The following is a 25549-nucleotide window of genomic DNA, read 5'->3' on the forward strand; positions in this document are numbered from 1 at the left end:
TATCGCCCTCCGAGGCATCTTTAATTTTTATTAAACTGTTGTACATTATAGCAGTTGGTTGATGTGCAGGATCTACCTTGCAGGTCAAAATATAGAAATACACAATTAACTAAAAACAAAAAAAATTTAATCCTTGTAATCCTTTACAATTGTGAAGACAAAGAGTTCTGTCACATCACATTTTCAATCAATGCAGAAAGTCAATTTTCCACTTGTACTCATCTAAATCAATAGGTTCCAAAACTTGCAAAATCTTTTTAGAATCTTTCAGAAGGACATGACACAACTGACTACCTTTCTGTACATTTTTAATAGTTATTTTGTAAAATGCATATACTGATTTTTTTTGCCAGGTTTACATCAGATTTTCTTTGAATAAAAAAAATACACCTCAGAACTCTAGGACAGTTTCAAACAGCAAAAACAACCCCATGACAAAAAAATCAAACACCATCACAAAACTAATGACTGTTGGCATTTGCATGTTCAAAAACAACCAGTACTTGGTAATTAAGAGATTACCATGAAATTCCAGCCCTGTCCTTTCCTTACATCAGGTTATGAACTACATAAATCAGTTCAAGCAAGTAGCTTTTAGAATGGCCTTTCCAAAGCAGTATACAGGCACAGAAACTATCATGCACAACTACCAAAATGTTAACCCAAACCCCACCCATCTCCCCTCCCTCTGCACCCCACCCTCCCAAAAAAGTTACTGTAACACAGTGATTAAAAATCTTCAGACAGTTGTCCAGCAAGCAGAAGTCTGGTCAGTAACGACCTGCAAAGTGAACACATTGTAGAATTAAGTAATTTGATTACCATCCAATTATAATTACATTAGTAACTTTTAAAAACATACTTATTGAAAAAATAGATTATTTTTATTACATCCAAAACAATACAATTCAAAATACAAAAGAACACCAAAACAGTTAAAAAGCCAAACAGACCTCCTCATACAAATGTATAAACATGTATATTAAAAATATATAACTCCAACTACTTAAATAACAAGCAATAATAATACAGCTCAGCCAAACAAAATACTAACTTTCAAATATCAAGCGCATTAATTTTCACATTCATACATTTGCAGTTCCCCCTCTCTGGATATTAGGCTCGTAAAGCACAACGGTTACGGCTATATAAAAGCCCTTATTAGCATTAGCAGGCAAATCTGTGTCCAGGTACTCCAAAAAGGATCGCCATGTCTTAATAGAAATTCTCAGTTTTGTGGTGTACCATACTTGGGAGAAAATCCAAGGGGATATGCTCCTTAACAATCTTCTGCCAACCAGACAGGTCCAGGGGATTTTCAGATACCCAACTCAATATTCTTTCTTGCACAGAAAGTGAGGATATTGAAATTTTTTTATACACATCTCTAGGGAACACACTGGACAGGCCACGAAGAGGAGCGATCCAGCCCTTCTCCACCCTTACACCCAAAATCCCCATAATTGCACCCACCATAGCGCTCCAGTATGTTTGATGCCCACCACAAGACTAGAGACCAACCTTGCACTTGGGACATGAAGATACCCCGGTTTAAATTTCTCCAGAGCCAAGAGGACCCTGTGGAGAATCTTCAACTGTAAAGCATGGGTCCAATTGCAAATTGATATCTTTCTTGTGTTTTCTCAAATATCTTCCCCAGGCTTCAGAGGAGACCTCAGCTACCCTGCTCTCTCTCCCACGCCCGGCAGAGTCGAACAAACTCATTTCAGGGGCCGCTCTCCAACTGATGATATCAAGTGCTGACAGAAAGTGTACTCTTAGCACTGAGCACCCTCCTCTTTATGTCGGATTTGTAGGGGTCAAAAGCATAGATTTTAAAAAATGAAACCCCCTACCTTGAAAGAGGTCCCTGTTAGATAGCTCATATTTCTGTGCTAACTGGTCAAAGGATATCATTGTGTCTCCCTCAAATAAATCACCCACGCAAGACACACCCCTAAGCTGCCCAATGTTTGAATCCTGAATCTACCATCCCTGGTTAAAAACATGGCTTACCCACAATAGGTGTGAGAGAGGATGTTTTGCCATATTGCCTTCCCTTTGCCAAATAGTAACAGTATTGATAACTATTGGGTTATGGCAATATTCCCTAACTGTCCTCATTGTGTCCAAGACCAGCAAGCTAGTAAGGGAGAACTTTGCCGAGTGGTTTCGATATCTAACCATAATCACTCACGCAGGACAGAAGTGTTAATAATTTTTAATGTCCAGGAGATCCACTCCCCCCACAGCCCTGCTGGCTGCCCTTAAAAAATGTTAAAATTGCTTGATCATACTAATGTCACCACCAATGGGGTAAGTTTAAGAATAGGTGATAGGACACACTGTGTTGAGGACATATGGAGCCTCCAAGGCGATAAATAGTTTGAATGAGAGGGGAAACAAAATTGGTAGATGGGAGTTTAATGGTGAAGAGTTATATCATGCACTTCACAAAGAATCAAAATGCTAACTATTTCAAATAAATTAAATGGAGACACCCCAAAAGAATGCAGACAGATTTAGGTTGTTGCACATGAAAAACAAAGTTAGAATGCAGTTGCAGGAAGTAATCAAAAGGCTAATGGACTTTCAGCCTTTATTGCGATGGGTTGGAGATTGAAAATAGCAAATTCTTATTACGACTGTACAGGGTGTTGGTAAAGCTACACTTGGAGGACCATGCCTTCTTAGTCTAGTATTTAAGGATACACGAGCATTCAAGAGATTTCAAAGAGATTCACCAGGTGATTCACAGGATGAAGGGATTAACGCATCATCAAATATGGCTAACCCATTTGGTCTTTGTTCATTAGGGATTAGAAGGATGATGGGTGACTTATTGAAACATACAAGGTTCTGAGGGGCTTGATAGAGTAGATGTTGAGAAGACACTCGTGCGAGAATCTCAAACCCGGGACATGCATGACCTATAATCCTCTAAGCTTTGCATGGACACAGCAATTGACATTGATCGCAGCAATAACTTCTGGCTCCAGGAGTCATTGCTAACATGAGTCTCAGAGGCATAAGAAATCAGAGGGAACACTTAGAGACAAAATAAGGGGATAGCTATTTAAAACAGAGGAATTTCCCCTCCTAGAAGACAATGAATGTTTGGAATTCTCACCTCGGTGTTCAGGCTATATCACAAAAGTAAAAAACAGCAAGTATAGATAGACTTTTAAGATATCAGGGAGTTTGGGGACTATGACAAGCTGGCACGAAAGTGACGTTGAGGCTTGCAATAGATCAGGTTTGATCTTGCGAATGGCTGGGCAGGTTTAAAAGGTGCCAAATGACCTACCCCTGCATCTATTTTTAATATTCGACATACAATTCATTACCACATATTTTCAAGTCAGCTGCAATGCAATTAACGCTGTTTTAGTACTTACGTGGTGAATAGGATCGAGATCTCGAGCGTGATCGGTATCCTCTGCTGTAGTAGGGTGATGGTGATCGTCGTCTACTATAATGAAACAACAGATTGGAAGACTTAGCTGCTATGGCACTAAAATTTAGAAACAAAATTCCTGAATGATCACACTGAAGTTTACAGTACTACATTGAAATCTTTGTCTACTGGATGGCTCCAGTATATGATTTTCACTCATATCAAAGAATAGTCATTTTGGTGATCAAACTTATCTATTAACATTTGCAGTATAGATAGTATCTCTGGAACACTGTGGGGGAAGAGAGGGATTTACTCTGTGATATTTGAACATTTAAGTTTCATTTATCTAATGTCTGCACACATTAACATACATCATTCAGGAGTCAAATTATTGGTATGAAAATTAACAAATAGCAACCCCATCAAGGCACAGCGGAGGTACTAAACAAGTATTTAGCATCCGGTTTCAGAAGAGTTGAGGCTGCTGCCTACGTAGGAGTAAAAGTAGAAAATAGTGATATTAGAGAGGACAAAAAGACATTAGGGATTCTTAAAAGATTGACAGATCTCCAAGTAGGAGTCAACCTGCCTGGACAGGATATACTCTAGGTTACAGAAGAAGCAAAGACTGCTGAAACTGTGCAGACACTGTTTGAGATCCTGCTGAAATTCTACAGACAGTACTAGTATGTGCAAACATCAATCCCTGTTTAAAAAGTGTGTGTGTGTGTGTGTGTGTGTGGGGGGGGTAACCGACAAGTTCATGTTCTACCATCTTGATATAGAACTACATTGCCACTCCTTCATAACCCCAGGTGAAAATCTTGGAGCACCCCTTCTAACAACACCATGCCTACACTCCAAAGTTTACTACAGTTCAAGGCAGCAGCTCACCACAAGCTTCTCAAGGTGAACTGGGCACATGCAACAAATTAGGTCTGGCCTGTAGCATCATTACCCCATGAATGAATAAATAAAAATGCCATCAGGCTCCACGCATGACACGGGAATAGAATGTGCCAGCAATCACTAATACCAGTAATTATATCACATGTACAGATGGTTTTCCCACCACGAATTGATTAAACTACACATGTAGAGGAGGTTGCAAGAACACTTTCTTTCAAAAACATTACACATTAGGCTTTATGATTTGACCTTCTACAACAATTTATATATTGTAAAATACATTACCTGTATCGATAATCATAGTCCCGGTCATCATATCGATCATATTTATCATAACCTCGATCATAGTAAGAATCGCGGCGACGTCCTCCACCACCACCTCCACCACTACTGCTAATATGGAATAAAAGGAACTATGAGTAAAAATAAAACAAGCTGAAACAACGTTTAAAGAATGGCTGAAGCTGCTTATCCATACTGAGTAGGTCGTCCCATGTAAATCCCAGGAGTGGGAGTGTGGGGCCTCTTTGTAATAGAATAATCAACACGAATTCGTCTACCATCCAGTTCCATTCCATTTGCACGCTCCATTGCCTGCAGAAAGACATTTTAAAATCCAAACTTTAGTTTGAGTTTGCCTCCACCTAATAAAATTATATCCAAATAACACCAAGTTCCCAGCGCCTTAGTGCATAAACACAACATACTGAAGCAAGCCAAGTCAACTCTCAAACATACAATAGAAGTTGCTTTGCAATTTCATATCAAGAAACAACCATGAGAAAATTAAGACAGTAGTACCATAAAAGTAGCACTAACAAAAAACTAATGTGTTATTGGAGAACTTTCCGATTACCTCTTTAGCATCCTCCAGTCTTTCAAAGTAAACAAACGCAAATCCCCGTGAACGACCAGTCCTTTGATCATAGACAACATTGACTCCAGCCAATGGCCCATACCGAGAGAAAACTTCACGAAGATCACGTTCAGTGGTGTACAAACTAAGACCAAAAACACCTAGGCAAGTGTTTGGATCTGGATTAGCCTGAAAAAACAATGCACGAATAGCTCTGAAGAATTTAGTGATGTTGATTCCTCCAAAGATCAATTTCAATAAATTTCATCTCCCAGAAATCAGGTTCGACTACATATAAAGTCACCTGTAAAGAGAATCATTTTAGGATTATATGAATACATTAGCACTCAATGCTCATTTAATAATGTCATACCTATCCTTTAATTTAATGAAAATCTAATCTTCCATCGTGGTAGGCCAACAAACCACACTTGAAAACCCAGAAGAAAGTAAATATTCCATTAAAGGAATTATGTACATGAAACCTGAAGCTTTAAAAATAAACCTTTAAAGATTACCTGTTAGTGCTCAAATTGCCTATCCCAACTTCAACAGAAATATTTTCAAACTTTCAACTTGGGCCAAGTACAACTGTTGCATATGTTCAATATGCTGTCTACATGTCTTAATCCACAGAAAAACAACTTGGAATTAAATCCCACTGTGACAAGTTAATATTTTCAAAATCTACTTTTCCCCCCAACTGGTTCCAAATTGGTGTGAAAGTCCCCACACTACTACCTTTCAATCTGGTGCAATTTCAACACTTTTGTACTGATAGCTGTATCCATGTAATGTTTACACAGAAAATTATGAATACTTGGGGAGATTCAACAGAACAAGGGCAGTGAGGGTTACTATCACAGAACCCCACCCTGTGTTGCCAAATGCAATTTATTTTGAACAGAACTATACCAATTTTAACTTCAAATACCTGAATAAGTTCTATCACTGGTCCTGTCTGAACAATCAATTTGGTAACAGAATACAATGACCACACTCCACAAATTCAATATCACCCTAATCCAGGTTCCTTCAGTGCAGTGTCTCTACAACTGTATGTCTAGGTTCGCCCTGCCACGGTTCCCATACTGCCACATCAAACCACAAGCAGATAAAATCAGTCCAATTCTAGCCTGAATTTGAACGTATTACCCTTCCATCACAGTATTAGTCACTTAGGTAATCTATGATTAGGCTTTGGTGGGGGGGGGGGGAGAAAGTGGGATAAATGGGCTTTCTACCACAATACTGATAAGTGAATTGGCTAAAAACAACTTTACAAAATTATAGCATTTAGCAGCAAGACAGCTGGATTGGGGACTCACCCACTTAACTGTGAGCAAGTCATTCACAAGTGACTGAAGGAATCAAAACTGCATGATCAACTGCAGCTGATGATACCTAATGTAAACATGCAGAATTACATAATAGGCAAGAGCAAGGGTAATTCCACACAGAAATTGACTAATGTTATTTATGTTAATTCACAGTGCAGCAACAATGGTAGGTTACAAGTTAATTCCAAGCTCAGTCATATGGTTCAAGAACTTCACAGGAATAAGCCACTCAGACTTATGAACTAGGTCTGAGCTCTTGGCTCAGATCAATGAGCGGCATTGAGTTGAGAGACTTGAGGGGATGGGTTTTTTAAAAAAAATTCCTTTATGGGATGTGGGTGTCACTGGCTAGGTCAACATTTGCTATTTACCCCTAATTCACAAAACAGCAGTGAAGAATCAACCACATTGCAACAGATCTAGAGTCAAAGGCAGGCCAAACCAGAAGGACAACAGATTTCCTTCCATAAAAAGGACATCAGTGAATCAGATGAATTATGAAAATGACAATGGTTATCACTATACCAGTTTTTATTGTGGATTTTTTTAAAAATTGAATTCAAATGTCAGCAGGTGCCTGGGTTTCTGGATTATCAATCCAGAGACATTGTTATGTCAGCTTCTTCCTCAACATTGTTTTCCTTAGCGAAGACTTAAGGCATTTCAAAATTATGAGCTACCTGAACAGAGTACTTGGGGAAATATTGTCCCCTTCAGATGAAGGGTCAAGAATTACAGACTTAATTCAAGCCTGGTAAAGAACCAAAATTAGGAGGAAAACTTTTATACAATATAAGGCCTGAATCTGGAATGCACTGTTTGAGATTGTGGAGTAGATGCAAAGTATTCTTTTCAAAGGGGATTTGATTATCTCAAGAGAAAGATTATCTCAAAAAAAGACTTATAGGACAACAGGAAATACAGGGGGAAACGGACCATAGAGTCAGAGATGTACAGCATGCAAAACAGACCCTTCGGTCCAACCTGTCCATGCCGACCAGATATCCCAACCCAGTCTAGTCCCACCTGCCAGCACCCGGCCCATATCCCTCCAAGCCCTTCCTATTCATATACCCATCCAAATGCCTCTTAAATGTCGCAATTGTACCAGCCTCCAACACATCCTCTGGCAGCTCATTCCATACCCATACCATCCTCTGCATAAAAAAGTTGCCCCTTAGGTCTCTTTTATATCTTTCCCCTCTCACCCTAAACCTATGCCCTCTAGTTCTGGACTCCCTGACCCCAGGGAAAAGACATTGCCTATTTATCCTATCCATGCCCCCCATAATTTTGTAAACGTCTGTAAGGTCACCCATTAGCCTCTGACACTCCAGGGAAAACAGCCCCAGCCTGTTCAGCCTGTCCCAATAGCTCAAATCTTCCAACCCTGGTAAATCTTCCTTGTAAATCTTTTCTGATCCCTTCCATGTTTCACAACATCTTTCCGATAGGAAGGAGACCAGAATTGCATGCAATATTCCAACAATGGTCTAACCAATGTCCTGTACAGCCGCAACATGACCTCCCAACTCCTGTATTCAATACTCTGACCAATAAAAGGAAAGCATACCAAACGCCTTCTTCACTATCCTATCTACCTGCGACTCCACTTTCAATGAGCTGTGAACCTGCACTCCAAGGTCTCTTTGTTCAGCAACACTCCCTAGGACCTTACCATGAAGTGTATAAGTCCTGCTAAGATTTGCTTTCCCAAAATGCAGCACCTCGCATTTATCTGAATTAAACTCCATCTGCCACTTCTCAGCCCATTGGCCCATTTGGTTAAGATCCTGTTGTAATCGGAGGTAACCCTCTTCGCTGTCCACTACACCTCCACTTTTGGTGTCATCTGCAAACTTACTAACTGTACCTCTTATGCTCACATCCAAGTCATTTATGTAAGTGACAAAAAGTAGAGGACCCAGCACCGATCCTTGTGGCACTCCACTGGTCACAGGCCTCTAGTCTGGAAAAACAACCCTCCACCACCACCCTCTAATTCTACCTTTGAGCCCGTTCTGTATCCAAATGGCTAGTTCTCCCTGTATTCCATGAGATCTAACCTTGCTAATCGGTCTCCCATGGGGAACCTTGTCAAACGCTTTTATAGAATGACAGCAAACAGTGGGCTGAAAAGCCTCCTTCTTTGCAAAGATCCTATAAACATTCCCATGATCAACATGGGTAAGGAGTGACAGCACAGGGACACAGCAGATTACTAAGCTGTAACTTGATGGATATTTTATGCACTTGTGGATTTTTAAGGATCAGAATAGTGAGATCTCCAACAGTTTATTGAACATGTTGCTGTAAAGAGACTGAATGCACAACACATCCATTAGATATCTGGAAACAATTAACTTGTTTGAAAGTAAGTTTTCAATTTACGTTTTGAGAACCGAGTTTCCCTTCTTTCTTCCCATATCCTGTTCGCCTCCAGGAATCATCCTTCATCTGGGACGATGGGGCAGTCCTGGCAGCGGACTTCTCCACATCTACTATCAACGCTCCGTGTTTCGCTGACACATGTCCCGTCTGTAGGACAAGAGGGACAGAATGAGTTTTCCCCCCTCCCATAAAGGTGGAACGCTCCACTATCAGGTGGCATACTGCTCATAAACTTAAACAAGATTGAAAACTTCACAACTACGGCTAAAGGACTGAACTCCTAGACAGCTCATGAAATGAGATCCAAGGGGTTAAGATGACATAGTTAACAGTGGCCACCAGTTGATGAACATCCCAAAAAAACTGCAATGCAAGAAATTTAAATGCTACTGCATTACAACACTTTCAAGTTTAGTTTTTGCTACATTAATGTCCCAGAATTTTATACATTAGCAAAGTAATTACATTTTTATTCTATAGATGCACACAATTGTCTACAAATGACCACTCACTTGTGTGAATCACCAGAAAGTCACAAGAACTGTTTTGCATTCAGTGAAATCACACTTCCAAGAAATGGAACTGTTTGGTAGATCATATCCAGATCGAAACAGAATTTGCTTAAAACTCAACTGATGACAGTTACTTCCAAACATGCTACCATTTCTCAGAACTTCACAAGTCATATCCATTTGTGAAGGAATAAAGTGAGACTATATATGCAGTGCTATAACCTACTCTACTTCCTGCATGGCGCCTTCGGCTGGACATTGGGGAGTGACTGCGGCTCCTTCTGCGTGATCGATAATCGGGTGTGTAAGACCTACTACGAGATCGCCTTCGGTGTGAATGGGATCGTGATCTGGAGCGTGAATAACGCCGATGCGAATGTCTTCTTGAGTGAGATCTAGTGGTAACATTTCAAAAACACTTAATTAGTACCTTCCATAAACATGTAGCATACAAATTTAAGGTTAATCTATCATGGAATTCCTGTGCTCCATTTGCTTTAATAAAAGATTTAAACAGTGATTAATTCTAGAACATTTTCTTTCAAGTGGGCAAAGCTAACCCACCTGAGTACAAACCAAAAATTGTTAACTCAATCACACAGCCATGGAGGTGGCATGTTTACCATCCTTCTGTCACACCGGAAAACAGACACTAAGCAAGGTCAGTATGTTTAATTTCTAAAGTCCAAGATTTAATATCTTGGGTAGAACATTATGTTGCAGATCGCAAAATAAAGATATCGTCTCTCCTGTAATGTACTGACCAATCTTGACCACAAGAATCAGAAGAAACTACATTAACCTAAACACACATTATATTCAACTTTTGTCTCAAATTTAAACAGAACTGTCCCTCAAAGTATCTCATAATATGGCGGTAGACAGTAGTAAGCCTGCATCCTGGCTAACAATGGCCATACTGATTTTTTTACGCAATGCAATATTCTAATAACTAGTCTGTTCAATTCCAACACAATTCAAAATACTCCGCATTGTACCAGTGCAACAGGAAAACTAACAGGCATTTGAAGACAGCATGATTCTAAGATTATTACTCATCAGATGCTAAAAAGGTATTCCAAGACAGGGAATGAAACAATAATCAAGAAATAAATTCACCACAGGGTAGATAACTGGCCAAAATCAGTTTTTTTTTCTTTTGTCGGCTTCCATTGCAGCGTGAAACAAATGCATTGACCCTTCCATGAAAGTCAGTGAGTATTACTGGGCAGACTGCACCATATAGCATTTTGGATTTGGCACGCAGAAAAATGCAGCTGTTAGCCTGGGAGACAGCTTAGGCCTTGATTAAAGATGGGCTCAGCAAATGAAAAACGGAAAGCAGAAACAAAAAACTAGGACCAACAGTTAATAAAAAAAACTCCTGCCATACAGATATTGGTCAAACAGCAACCTAAGACTTTTTTATTACTGTAGTATCACAGACCAAATGCATACTTTAGACAAACTGCATATCATACCTATCCACTAAATAAATAATTACCTTGACTTGGACCTTGATCGGGAGCGGGATTCTGAACGTTTCGATGCCCTAGATGGGCTGCGAGATGCAGAGCGGCTTTCTGATTTTACACGGCCAGCACTCCCGCTTGGAGATTTGGATGGTGAACGTGACTCCTGGCACGACAGAACAAAGTTATTTATTGAACTACACAAAATATAGAATTGTTAAACCTTAGCAGTGTTCCAACTATAATTCAGATACTGTCTGAGGAAGTAGCAGAGGGCCAAAATGGTTAGGTATCCTTCACTAATATCACTTTGACCCCTGCTAAAACAAGTTCAGCCCATAGTAAGTACTGCACATTCCTAAAGAATACACATTCCCTACATATATACCTAATCACCAACATTCTATGAAACTTTCATAAATAATCATGCATTTTATGCTAAAACTTGAGCATACAGACACGTGAACATAAACCATACATTACTTAACCTAGGACACATTCAATCTTCCAGATTCTTTTAATTTTCCAGATTCTTAATTTTCCAGATTCTTTTAATTTTAGTTCACTCTTGCTTTCTATTTTCTTCATTTCTTCATTTTCAGAGTTTTCATACTCCGTGTATTCTTCCCAATTCAAACAATTCATTAATGCCTTATAAAAGCTCTTCTATCTGACCAATCTTCTGTTCATTTCCCATTCAAATTTTATTTTCTGATCTGCAATACTTGTGATTAGCCTTCTGTTATCTTGATTATTCTTCCACATTCTTGGAAAATACTCTTCCATTTCTTCAATATTAACCTTAATGGAAAAAGAACATTCAGTAGGATGAAGCATGGGGTTACAATCTGCTGGATTTGTACTACAGCCTACCATCTTTCTAACTAAAGACCAGCAGGTGGAATAATTCCATTATTTTTAATTTTAAAAATTCCTTGATAAAATGCCTGAATCAAGTATTACTCCTGTGGTTTTACTTAGTTTACTCAGTATGTAAAATTTTTAAAAATGCTACAATGAAAATGCCAGTATCAGCCTTGATTTTCTATTTTTTTCCCCTCTTCGCTTCCAAACAAAAAGTGGAAAAATTTTAAAGTGCAGTACTGCCTGGCATAAAGCACGATGATTTGATATTTAAAACACTTTCTGGAATATGAATTTTCCCCATTAGCTAAGTATTGCATAAAAATGTCTAACCTAAAAATGCATGGATGGAATTAATTTAAATTTTGCCAGGAACACAAGAATTCTATTATCCTTAATGAACAAACATGGTACAACAGGTGCTCAGATAGTTACAACACTGCAACCCAGCCTCACATTCAAACTAATTTGTCTCTCATCACAGAAAAGCAAATCATGCCTTTCTAACTTTAAGGTGAAGTATTAAATTCCAGCTCCCATTCCAAGTTTTAACATTAGCTGGCAATCCGCAAAGTACTAAGACTGGGGGTGGCATGGGTGTCTTCTCAATCTGATTCAGAACGAGTACCTTTTCTTTAAATGTCCAAGACAAAAAAATTATTAACCAACAAATACTAATCCTTTTCAACAGCTTCCAGGAATATAAGTATACCAGTAGTTGGTGGCTAAAATGATTCATGCAAAATAAAACTGCTTGGAAAACACATGCCAGTTGCAATCACTATGCACATAGAACATAGCTGACCACGCACAAAATGCCAGCCCAGATATTTAGTTACTTTAGGGGGAATTTATGATCTAATGGCACAACAAAGTTCTGCAGCCCCCCCCCCCTTGCAGCTAAAATTACAGTACCAAGGACCTCCAAGTCAAAGTATAATCAGGTTAGATACAAGATGAAATTTCTTCTCTATCCCAACTAATTGTAAGAAACCATACTAATGCAGTTGCATGGACATTCCCACAACCCCAGCAAATTGGGGACCAAATTTCATTTACTGTAGACTGGTCAGTGTTTCAATTTAAGGCCCCAAACATTATGAGATTCCTAGGATTGCAATGGCAGACAGCCCCTAAAGATTTTACACGCAATTCAATGCAACTTCATAAACTGCAAGAGTAGAATAAGCTTCCTAAAATACTAATCAAGATTCCCATTTAAGGAATACAATTTAAAAGTCAATTAAAAGTATCAGTTATGGGGATGGAAACAAAGGTCATTGCATCTCATGATTTAAATCCATAAGTTTAACTTGACTATTTAAAGACTTAGTCAGCTAGCTGTCTCCCATTTCACAAAACGAGATCACCAATTTATCTTTCAGTTTATATCAAGATATGTGTACAAATCAGTTTTTATGTTGCGGTATGAACTTTATAGCAAAAAAAAAAAACACTAAACCTTGTAAACATACCACTCTGTACAATCTAGCCATCAAATTCAGTTTGCTTGCTTGCACGCACTGGTTACACATTAGCCAAATGCCCCAACTTTACTTTCATCGCACAAGACATTTACCAAAGAAGAATGTATAAACTAATATTATGAAAAGTGTACTTTTTTTTATTTAGAAGGCAGTCTTTTTCAGTAGCCCAGTTGTAACTTATTTTCTTAATACATACAAACTAACTTTTCTATAAGAATAATGACTTGTTTTTCTAACTGGGGTAGCAATTTATATTAAGTGATTTGCCAATGGTTGAGTTAGGACAATGCTTACCATTTACACTTCAAATTAATTTCTAACAACAGTATGGAAAGAACTTTTGTAATGCCAATCTGAAGAATTTTTTTTTGAAAAGTATTCAAAAATCTCCAAGCAAAACGAGTAGTAAGGTGGGAAGACCAGCAACAGCAGATCTAGTGATCAACAGCTCAGTTCATGGCAAATGTCACAAGATCAAACAAGCAGAAAGAAAACAAAATTGCAGGTGAAAGGAAGAAACAGCAAAGATATTAGGTGCATGTACACATTTTTACACTCTCTGCCTTAATGCACAAGTATCCTAATATTAATGAGAAGTAAGCACAGCTACCAAGAGCCTATATTTACATAGTACCATTTAACAATAAAATATCAGGAATATGACAAAAAATGACAAAGCCCATTATTAGGATATGAGGACAGAACATACAAAATCTGGTTAAATATGTACATGCGCATGTATTTTTTGGGAGGTGTTTTAGAGAAGATAGTTTGAAAGAGAATTCTAGAACTCAGGTTAAAGTTTTAATCAAAAAAATCTAACGGATTGGCAATATTTGAGATGGAAGGATTTGTATTTAAGTTCCAAAAAAAATCCCTCTCTACTATTCTTCCAGTAACAAAAATGAGTGAAACTGTATCATGTTGTTAACAAACGTGGAGAAAGTGAAGATTGCAGATGCTGGAGGTCAGAGTCAAAGAGCATGGTGCTGGAAAAGCACAGCCAGTCAGGCAGCATCTGAGGATAAGAATCGACGTTTCGAGCATAAGCCCTTCATCAGGACCCAATGAAGGGTTTTTGCTTGAAATGCTGATTCTCCTGCTCATCAGATGCTGCCTGACCGGCTGTGCTTTTCCAACACCACACACTTTGACTCGAGATTAACAAACGTGTCAAATTATCTCCAACCAATGCATTAATACATAGCTCGTGGCATTAGAGAACAGTTTTGAATGGCTGGAGTGTAGATTCCCAATTTCCCTTGACTTCTTAGTTGGAATCAAACATTTTACTTATTAATATCTTAATATATAAAACATTCATGCCATCTCGCCTCTCAATAAGCTCAGAAATATCTCACGCAGTAGCTGGCAGTTTAGTCGTGAGGTCTGTAGCCAACTGAAAAATAGGCAGCAAAAGAACTAGCCACCCTGGCAGCTTAAGCAGAGAAAATTCTATTGTTCATTATATAGACAGGGACCAGCGTCTGAGTAGTTAAAATTAGGTTGGAACATTTGTGTACGGTGGATGCAGCTAGTAGCCCTCAGCTAACACTGGGGTTAAAAAGTTAATCAATTAGGAAAACGGGAAAGAAACAAACCATTCAAAATGAAAAAAGTGACCTTTTTGCCATAAAGAGCTAATTCTGCGTACAGTGTGATGTGATACACAACAAGAAACTGTTTACTTCTACAGTTTAAAGTTGCCTACAAAGGAAATTATGTTTAGTAAAATGTTCAGTTATTTGATATAGTTGAAGTTTTAAACATAAATGCTTCATTCTCAGCTAAAACTAAGCTGAAATCTTATTTACTTTAAAGTTCAAATCTTTTTAAAATGTGATTGGTCATACTGAAGATCGTAAAATCAGCACCTTGTGCATAAACTAGATAATAAGTTACAATATACCAGCTATTGTTTTCTCTTGAAACAAAATTATGCTTATGGATATGCTATCATTGAACAAAACAAGAATCAAAAGCTTTTCTCAACTATGATTATCTAAACTCTGCATCCCCAATATTAGTTTAAAACCAAGAGTAGCTTGCAGTTCCCTGCCAATCCCAGGAATAAGAGTATGATGTATTGGCAACTTTGAACCCATTTTTCAGAAGGAGCCCGATAGGTCTCAAGACCAACTTTCTAGCTGAAAAATATAAATGAAATAAGTAACTCAAGTGCATTTTAGAATTTCCAAGTCCATTCTCTTTTTAAGAGATAACAGTAAGTTTGCAAATGTTTCAAGGCCTAAACTGGCTTTAATAAGGTCAATAACTATCTTATAAAACAATAAAGACATTGAAAGAAGCCCATATTAATTTAACTTGAACAAGAATGACTTTTGTAAATTTTCCATGAGAATTAACATATCAGAGGGCATAATTCAACAAGTAAACGCACCATTTTGTAGAGTACCGCCTACATTGATCAGAATGGTCCCAGGTTAAGTTTTTGGATTTGTGCTGTTAAACTCAGAGAAAGTTCAACATAGAAACAGAAACTAGGCGCAGGAGTAGACCATTCGGCCCGTCAAACCCTCTCTCGAAATTTAGAGTGATGATAGCTGATTCACCCTACATTGCCATATATCTACTTTCTTCTCATACCCCTTGATGCCTTTAACATCTAAAGATTCTTTCTTGAATTAATTCAGCGACTTTGCCTCAATCTTCAGTGGAAGAGAATTCAATAGGTTCACTACCATTTGAGTGAAGAAACTTGTCAACCCAGTCCTAAATGGCCTACTCTGCACCCTGAGACTGTGACACCTGGTTCAAGACTTGCCAACCATGCAAAACATCCTTCTTGCAGTTTATCCTGTCCTGTTAGACTATTATAATTTCCATTAGATCCCCACATCCTTCTAAACTAGACTACATTCGAGCCCAGTCAAACTAGCTAATTTTTCCTCGGAGCAATCACGCTATCCCCAACATTCTCTGCTGCACTGCCTTGATCCTAACTATATCCTTTCTTAGATAGATAGACCAAAGCTGCATAATACTCCAGGTGTGGTCTTACCAAGCCCCTGCATAACTGCAGTAAGAAATCCCTACTTCTGAACTCAAATCCTCTTTGCAATGAAAACCAATATATAATTTACCTTCCAATTTATTGTTGCATCTGCCTACCTACTTTCATTGAGTGGTGTACAGAACATGCAAATCACTTTCCACGATGTAGCAAAAGTTTAAATATTCTGTCCCCCTGGTTTTTCCACACTGTTTAATCACACTTTGAAATCTTGTTTTTGATTCTTTTATTTACAAGATATACCGTATGAATTTATAGTGAAACGCTGAGGTTTTGTGGTATCTCAATGGTCACTGCCACCACATTCATCTAGAACATTAGCATCCAACTCATTTTTAAGAACTGCAGACCTGAGCCATGATTTCCTAGAGCACTACACTCACATGAAATAAAACATCTTTTGCAAAAAGCCAATTATCTTGTAGAGATACTGCTGCATTTCTTAGCACTACATTCCAACTACTGTATAGCAATGTCCCTGAAGTAGCAAATCACAAACTGAAGCCCATAGTAGGATGAGGGAGGACAACATCAAACTGGACTATTCTAAGGAAATCGTGAGTCTATACCATTGGAATTCTAACCCAGGATAAACCACTACCTTCACAGGATTAGAAAAAAAAATTTAAGTGGAGGAGATAAAAATGGCTCAGAAAGAAAAGCGAAAAAGAAATAAAATGTTAGCTTAAATATCCTATCACTTCAATTCGTCAACCCTGTCCCCGAGACTCTGACTCCTGGTTCTAGACTTGCCGAAGGGCTTTTGCCCAAAACATCAATTCTACTGCTCTCCGGATGCTGCCTTACCTGCTGTGCTTTTCCATACTCATACTCGACTCTAAAGCCAGCATCTGCAGTCCTCACTTTAACCATGCAAAACACCCTTCCTGTATCTAGTCTACCCTGTCTTGTTAGAATATTGTACGTTCCATTAGATCCCCACATCCTTCTAAACTGGACTGCATTTGGGCCCAGTCAAACCAACTAATTTCTTCTCAGTGCAATCCTGCCATCCCCAGTACCCTCTGCTGCGCTCCCTCTATCCCAATTTTATCCTCTCACGTAGGTTGACCAAACTGTAGGTATGGCCTCACCAAAACCCTGTAGAACTGCAGGGAGAAATCCCTACATCTGAACTCAAATCCTCTTTATAATGAAAACCAATATATAATACACCTTAAAATTTACTGCTGCATCTGCCTATCGACTTAACACTTCACAAACACCTGATGAAGGAGCAGTGCTCCAAAAGCTAATGCTTCCAAATAAACCTACTGTACTATAAACTGGTGTGTGATTTTTTTTTAAAATTTTGACCACTTCAAAATGGTGTACGGTAGATTTTGCTTACTCTCCTCTAGAAAGGTTCCACAGCCAAAATAAACTAAATGCATTTTTTCAGAACGAGGCTTACAATATTTTACAACGAATTAAGACAAGGCAACTCGAGTTCAAAGCTGTTTCAGGCATAATCACTGCTCTTTCAGAGGAATTCGGGAATTGCGAGGTGAAAGAGAATGAGTTCTCGCTCTGAACTAACGGAGCAAAAGCGCGGTGAAAAGAATCTCTACCGCAGGACAATGAAAGCGTGATGGGGGGGGGGGGGGGGGAAGGAAGAGAAGAGAGAGAGAAAGGAAACCGAGGGAACAGTGTCCACGGAAGCAGGCGACTGGAGCGCGCCGGCCCGAGAAGCCTGCGTAAGCTGACGGGCGGGAAGGCGCGCGCCGGAAGGTGCTCGAGGGCGAGCGGCCCGTCGATTGCTGGCACGCGGCCAGGCGGTTTGTTCTCCCGATTTAAATGAATGTTCAAAAACGTTTTTTTTTTAAAAAAAGGCCAAAAACAGAACTCGGTTATTAACGAAAACAAAGTCCCGACACCGATGAGGGAAATTTTAAAAAGAAAAGAGAGCAATCGAGACGCAGACGAAAGATCGCCAAGTGCGAGACCGGACAACTCGCTTTTGCCTATCAATCGGAGGCTACTCTGCGTGACCGAGTTTGTGACCTGTATATTACTTTAGGAAGGGAGGGCAAAAAAAAAGTTAAAACGGTCAGCCTGCTCTATTTACGCTGTAAATTTATCTCAAACTAGTTTTCCCCTCCTCCCACTCTGGCCTTGAAGCTCGTGAGTAAGGTTTTGATCGACGACAGTCACCCGCCCGCATACTGAAGGCGCCACTTTAGGCCTAAATCTCATGTTCGCAGCAGCCTCAATCCTCAATGTTTTATGAGTACGTAGATATAAAATAAAAACCACCACACCCACCCCCTTACATAAAATACTACTGAAACCCTTTTCAAAAAAAGATTCCAAAAACAGTTCGCTACACTCACCCTCCCTTCGTAGGCTGTTTCGTCAATGTCACTCATCTTTGTTGCTATGAATTATGGAAGTTTAACCTATATCTTTGCGTATATGTGAGAGCAATAACCTTCCCTGTCTGATGCCTCTGCCGCTCTCTCCTGACAATATGGCGGCGACACTGGCGCTGCTCGAGCTCGAGCCCGGCCTCTGTGACGTCACCGACCAACTGTCCATCTCCATGGAAGCAAGCGCGTGCCCTAGTCTTAAAATTGCTTTTCATTTTGGCACTATAAAACAAGCCCTATTAGAGGGGTACCGCCCGATTTCAGCAAATGTAGTTTGCATGTTGGAACGCGTTTTTAAAAATTATTCACGCCCGCCCTGTTTTCAGTGTCCCGCGTGACGCTCCTTTTCCCCGGTCGGTTTTCTTTTGAACCCTCAGGGCCACGAGCGGGAAATGGAAGACGCTCAATGAAAGGCAAAATGGAGGCGGCTCGGCGCCGTGTTAACAGCTAACCGTCCCGCCCAATTTGTTTCACCTATATTGCCCTTTCCAGATTGTTTGCCTTTCCCTGGTTGCAGCATTAAGGCTAAAATATTACACGTGAAAGTAAGTGAGCAGAATTTAATTGGAGTAAAAGGACATTGGGTTCCAGCTCTCAAGCTTTGCCAATATTCTGACGTCCAGAACTGGATAAATTATGCATTCTGATAGACACAGGTCGAGACTAGATTCGTTTTATAGGAGGTAAAACGAAATGTATTTGGTACTTTAGTTTTTTTGTTAAATCCATATTCAGTATTGTTTTTCCCCTCTGTTCGATTAAGCCAATGTTGGCAAGAGGAAGCATTGAAGAGGAGAAACAAGATACATGGAAGACCGAGAGTTCCGAAATAGGGATTTAGAGGATACATCGTTAAACAAGATGGTTGCCAATGCAAGATGTACGCAGATGTATATAGCATACAGAATAATTGATGAACCCTATAGGCAAACTACAAGGCATTAGACATAGTAGTTTGTCTTAGTCCCTTGACATTGTTAATAACTTTCTTCGCTTATGTTTTGATTGGTTCAGAGATGGCTGATATCCTCAATCCATTCTGGATCAGTGGTGCTGGAAGAGCACAGCAATTCAGGCAGCATCCGAGGACAGGCAAAATCGACGTTTCGGGCAAAAGCCCTTCATCAGGAATTCCTCCGCCTCCGCCGTATCTGCTCCCAGGAGGAGCGGTTCCACCATAGAACACACCAGATGGCCTCCTTCTTTAGAGACCGCAATTTCCCTTCCCACGTGGTTAAAGATGCCCTCGAACGCATCTCATCCACATTCCGCCCTCAGACCCAACCCCTCCAACCGCAACAAGGACAGAACGCCCCTGGTGCTCACCTTCCACCCTACCAACCTTCGCATAAACCAAATCATCCGCCGACATTTCCGCCACCTCCAAACAGACCCCACCACCAGGGATATATTTCCCTCCCCACCCCTCTCCGCCTTCCGCAAAGACCGTTCCCTCCGTGACTACCTGGTCAGGTCCACGCCTCCCTACGACCCACCCTCCCATCCTGGCACTTTCCCCTGCCACCGCAGGAACTGTAAAACCTGCGCCCACACCTCCTCCCTCACCTCTATCCAAGGCCCCAAAGGAGCTTTCCACATCCATCAAAGTTTTACCTGCAAATCCACTAATATCATTTATTGTATCCGTTGCCCCCGATGCGGTCTCCTCTACAATGGGGAGACTGGGCGCCTCCTAGCAGAGCGCTTTAGGGAACATCTCAGAAACACCCACATCAATCAACCAAATCGCCCAGTGGCTCAACATTTCAACTCCCCCTCCCACTCCACCGAGGATATGCAGGTCATTGGACTCATCCACCGCCAAACCACAACAACGCGACGGTCCATTGCAACTCCCAGGTCATTTCCTCAGCCTCCTCTAGCTTATCTCTCCATGCTTCAGGCTCTCTGCCTTTATTCCTGATGAAGGGCTTTTGCCCGAAATGTCGATTTTGCCTGTCCTCGGATGCTGCCTGAATTACTGTGCTCTTCCAGCACCACTGATCCAGAATCTGGTTTCCAGCATCTGCAGTCATTGTTTTTATCCTCAATCCATTGGCAGACAGGCACAGTGGTTTTTGAACGGCCAGAATGAAAACACTCATTTGGTAGATTTGCAACTCTGAACATGGAATTTCAAGCTATGTTTTTCATTCTCCTCAAATTATACTTGCAATGTAGTGTACCTGTAAGGTATAGGATTAAAATTGTGCAGAATAAGGGAACAGGTGTTGCTTCTGCAAAAGCTTACATTATAAAATTAGGCTGCTAAACAGTGAGAAGCGAAAACAGGTAGGATTATCAATGACTAATAGGGCAGAGCAACCGTGCAGCAGGATGTACCAGGCCTAGGAAAACAGAAGAAGCAAAAACAGATAGAATTATCTATGACTAATAGGGCAGAGCAACCATGTAGCAGGATGTACCAGTAACAGGAGAATAGTGTGCCAGTCGCGGGAGGGATGTGGCTAACGGATGGAATTTAGTTTGGCAGGATGATTGCACGAAGACAGCAAACTATGCCAGAATAGTCACATATAAGGAATGAGATAAATAAGAGTAAGGGGCGACAGGCTTGGAGTAATGGGAGAAGTAAACAGACGGAGAGAAGCTAGACAAAGGTGGAGTGAAGCTAGAGCTTGTGAGAGGCTACGTGCTACAGCAAAAGTAACCAATGGGGTGAAAGGGGAGGACCGAGATACAGCTGAACAGCATAAATCAGAATGTAACTCTTAGATCGGGATGCTTACTCGTTAGGCATCCGTTCTTGCAAGTTCATATCAATAAAATTCGCTGCTTCAGAATTTGACTCGGACTGTAATTTATTAATATGTGAGTTTTGTTTTGATTAGATTACTTACAGTGTGGAAGCAGGCCTTTCGGCCCAACAAGTACACACCGACCCTCCGAAGAGCAACCCACCCAGACCCATTCCCCTACATTTACCCCTTCACCTAACACTACAGGCAATTTAGCATGGCCAATTCTCCTAACCTGCACATTTTTGGAATGTGGGAGGAAACCAGAGCACCCGGAGGAAACCCACGCAGACACGGGGAGAATGTGCAAACTCCACACAATTCCAGGCAGGAATTGAACCTGAGGCTCTGGCGCTGTGAGGCAGCAGTGCTAGCCACCGTGCTGCCCTACATAATGTGGGGGCTCGTCCGGGATATCCATCATCACCAGTGGGGTGGGCACCGTCAACGGCTGGGAAGGCGCATCCCGTTCCTTTTAGAACGGTCCTGTGTTCCTCGGTGGTTTGTTCCCCCTTCTGGTTGACTGATTGAAATCCGATGAGGGTCTATCTGAACCAGGCGAAAGATTGTAAGTAGGCACAGGGAGCCAGGCAACTCCGTGCATGCACCAAGGTAGGAAAAGAGATTTTTAAGTACTACCTTGGTGGCTGGGATTGAGTTCTAGTAGTTAATAAGTGTCTAACGAAGGTACTCAATATGGGCCTCCGGGGAAATAAAATGGAAATGGCGGCGGGATCCCTGACAACATACCTCCAGAAAGTCCTTTGGGCAGGATGTTGTGGAATTGGAAAAATAATACTTGTTGAAACTTTATTGCTGGAACAGCACAGCAGGTCAGGCAGCATCCAGGGAACAGGAGATTCGACGTTTCGGGCACAGGCCCTTCTTCAGGAATCTGCACAAAAAATAATACTTGTACAAAGGAAAAAAAAGGAAAAAGATGATTAAATATTGTAGCTGTGTATGGACAAAGGAATCCATTCTTCGTCCTGCCGTCTTCTGGCCAAAGTACAGGTCGGACAAAGACTGTGTTTGTAAATATTTGAATTTATATGTCAACAGAAAACAGCCTCTCAGTCAGGAGGGATCAGATTATGCTTTGTGTCGGAAGGACTAGTAGCTATTGAGGGTACACTTCGTAACTAAATCATGGCCAGACATCCAAACAAAATTCAGAAAATAGATGGGTGGAGTGAGAAATCACTTGATGAATTTTTAAGAGAGGCACAGAAAGTGTTTGTAAAGAGAGAGGATGAGAAGCAAAAACAGAAGGCAAAATGATGGTAGCCACGGTTGACAAAGTAGTCAAGAAAAGAATTGAACATGTGACTAGCAACCGGAGTGGAGGGTGGCAGCACGTAGAACAAAGAGGAAGGGATAGAGGACAAGGAGGACCTTTCGTTGGGTCCAGTCGACAGGGACAAGGACAGAGGTGGAGACACCAACAAGTAGGGTGTTATATCCAGAAAAAAATTCAAAAGATAGAGGGGTGGAGCGAAAAGCCTCGTGTGTTGTTGTTGCGGGAAGCTCAAAAAGTGTGTGTGTGTGTGTGTGTGAGAGAGAGAGAGAAAAAAGCTGTTTAGCTAATACAAAATTTAACCCTTTGTGATTCGGTTTGAATGCACATTTGTTTGTTGGTGATTGAATGTTTGTACTTTGTTCCGTGGGGCTTGAGATCTGGGACTGTTTTGAATCTGATTTCTATTATGGAAATTTAACATGATTTCTTTTAAGGTTAAAGATTTTACAGTGATTATGAAATAAAATGTTCATTCCTATTCTTTTTACAGGTCATGACTGCCTTACTATCAGTTTCTAACTCATCTCTTTTATCCTTACATAAAAGCGATTTCAAATCAGCTTAATACGGAGGACAACAACATAATAACCATTTTTTGTGTTTCAGACTCATTTGTTTTCACTTAATTTTAAGCCATAGCTTTATTCAGAAAGTTCCCTCCCTCAATGACAGTTGAAGTTTCAGTTCAACATTAGATTGTAATAAATCAATCCTATGGTTAATATCTGTGATCTTGGATTCGGCCATTATTCATGCATTAGAAGTTTTTTTATTAACTTGAATAGACAAATCCTTTTATTTCATGACCTATAGCATTGTAATTGAGCAATGACTGGTCAGGACTACTTAAGAAAACTAATTTTGAATTTAAATTGAGGGACTAAAACCGAATAATAATAGTGGATTTCAAAGTTGGGAACTGTATGCATTTTACATTTTAAATATTAAATACTGAATAAATGAATTTATAATATATAAATATATATTTAAAAGTAAGATTCCAAAATGTATACTTAGAAACAGGCTTTAAAGTTAGACAAATTGATAAATTGGTATTTGAAGCTATAGCAAGAAGTATTGTAATATTTCTTTAAAAAAAATCAAGGTTTAAACAAAACATTGGGTGAAGAAGAATGGCCATTAGGTGGCCCTAAAGCTGTTCAGTTGGTCAAATCGGCTCAGCAATTGATCTGGCAACGTAACATGGGAGCAGGAACGAAAGAGTTAATTGGATTATGGCGACAGTTTTGTGATGAAAGGCACGAAGTTTTGTGCTCATGGTAAGATACTGCCACCAAATTGGGATTGAATTAACTGCAAATGGTCCTATGGAATCTGTTGAGGTTTTTAAAAATGAATGTGCTCGAGCAAAACAATTACAGAAACAGAATGAGAAGTCACAAGTGACTGGTAAATAAACAGAACTACGCAATTACAGTTTCTAAAATGTCACTTGTTGCATTTCCACCCTGAATTACAGATACTGATTATTTTATTTATATAATTAATATTTATAATAAATCAATTGTATTAGCCTGACTCAATACTAATTGGCAGGATTCCTTCACACTCTTTCAGTGACCTGTCATATTGATTCATAGCTAATTTAAAACATGACAGCATTAATTTATTGTTAATTAAAGAATGGAAAGCTACATTACTGGCCAGAGTGTGTGCAGGCAGTGGCAGCAACAGCCTTATTGGTAGAAGAAAGTTACTTTTGGGGGAGCCTTAATAGTCAGCACCCCACAACAGGTACGGATCATATTAAATCAGAAAGCAGGGCGGTGGCTTATGGATTCTAGAATTCTAAACTACGAAGCAATTCTAATAGAGAGGAATGACCTTACATTGATCACAGACATTTGTCTGAATCCAGCTACCTTTCTCTGGAAAGGGGAGGATGGAGCTCCCTCAAACCCAGAACATGACTGCCTCGACATTATAAAATATCAGACTAAAGTAAGAATGGACCTTAGAGATATCCCTCTACATGCAGGGGCCAGACTGTTAATTGATGGGTCCTCCAGAGTGATTGACGGTAAAGGACACAATGGATATGTGGTAGTGGATGGAATGGGGGGAGTGTTATTGAGGCTAGTTGACTACCCAATGATTGGTCGGCATAGACTTGCAAACTTTATGCACTAGGAAGGGCCCTTAAGACCTTGGAAGGCAAAGAAGGAACTGTATACACAGATTCTAAGAATGCCTTCGGGGTGGCACACACATTTGGGAACATATGGCAGGAGAGGCGACTGATGGGAAAGAAAGAAGCGGAGGGCTTTGAGTCCTTCGTGATGGGGGATGGAGGTGTACAGGGACTGGATGACCATGGTGAAAATAAGGCGTTGGGGACCGGGGAAGCGAAAATCATGGAGCAGGTGGAGGGCATGGCTGGTCTTCCCCGGTCCCCAACGCCTTATTTTCACCATGGGGTAAAGAACTGGCTCATGAGGAATTGGTAAAGCAAGTATTGGAATCCCTTTTGTTGCCAAAGGAAATAACAATAGTCCACATAAATGAAGGGTTAGGTATCTCCTGGGAGTTTCACACCCCTTGGCACCCACCTTCATCAGGAGAAAGTGAGGTCTGCAGATGCTGGAGATCAGAGCTGGAAATGTGTTGCTGGAAAAGCGCAGCAGGTCAGGCAGCATCCAGGGAACAGGAGAATCGACGTTTCGGGCATAAGCCCTTCTTCAGGAATGGGGAAAGTTTGTCCAGCAGGCTATGATAAAAGGTAGGGAGGAAGGACTTGGGGGAGGGGCGTCGGAAATGTGATAGGTGGAAAGAGGTCAAGGTGAGGGTGAAAGGTCAGACTGGGGTGGGGGCGGAGAGGGCGGGAAGAAGATTGCA

General features: G+C 40.3%; 1 protein-coding gene across 6 annotated transcripts; it reads right to left on the minus strand.

The window, feature by feature from the left end:
* On the minus strand, window positions 1-18748 carry tra2a (transformer 2 alpha homolog). Of its 6 annotated transcripts, none has more exons than XM_043689723.1 (9): window positions 18599-18748; window positions 10913-11046; window positions 9635-9803; window positions 8897-9043; window positions 5166-5354; window positions 4788-4903; window positions 4595-4699; window positions 3399-3472; window positions 1-781 (listed from the first exon to the last, which is right to left on the minus strand). In XM_043689723.1, the coding sequence occupies exons 1-9, from the start codon at window positions 18632-18634 to the stop codon at window positions 771-773; spliced, it is 981 nt and encodes a 326-aa protein (XP_043545658.1). In that variant the 5' UTR covers window positions 18635-18748; the 3' UTR covers window positions 1-770. The 6 variants fall into 6 exon arrangements, with proteins under 6 accessions (XP_043545658.1, XP_043545657.1, XP_043545654.1 ...); XM_043689722.1 differs by having other exon boundaries at window positions 3399-3469; window positions 4595-4702; XM_043689719.1 differs by having other exon boundaries at window positions 4595-4702.
* Between the last annotated feature and the right edge of the window lie 6801 nt (window positions 18749-25549).

Source organism: Chiloscyllium plagiosum, chromosome 5, assembly GCF_004010195.1.
Source record: "Chiloscyllium plagiosum isolate BGI_BamShark_2017 chromosome 5, ASM401019v2, whole genome shotgun sequence".
In the NCBI taxonomy this organism is placed as follows: domain Eukaryota; kingdom Metazoa; phylum Chordata; class Chondrichthyes; order Orectolobiformes; family Hemiscylliidae; genus Chiloscyllium; species Chiloscyllium plagiosum.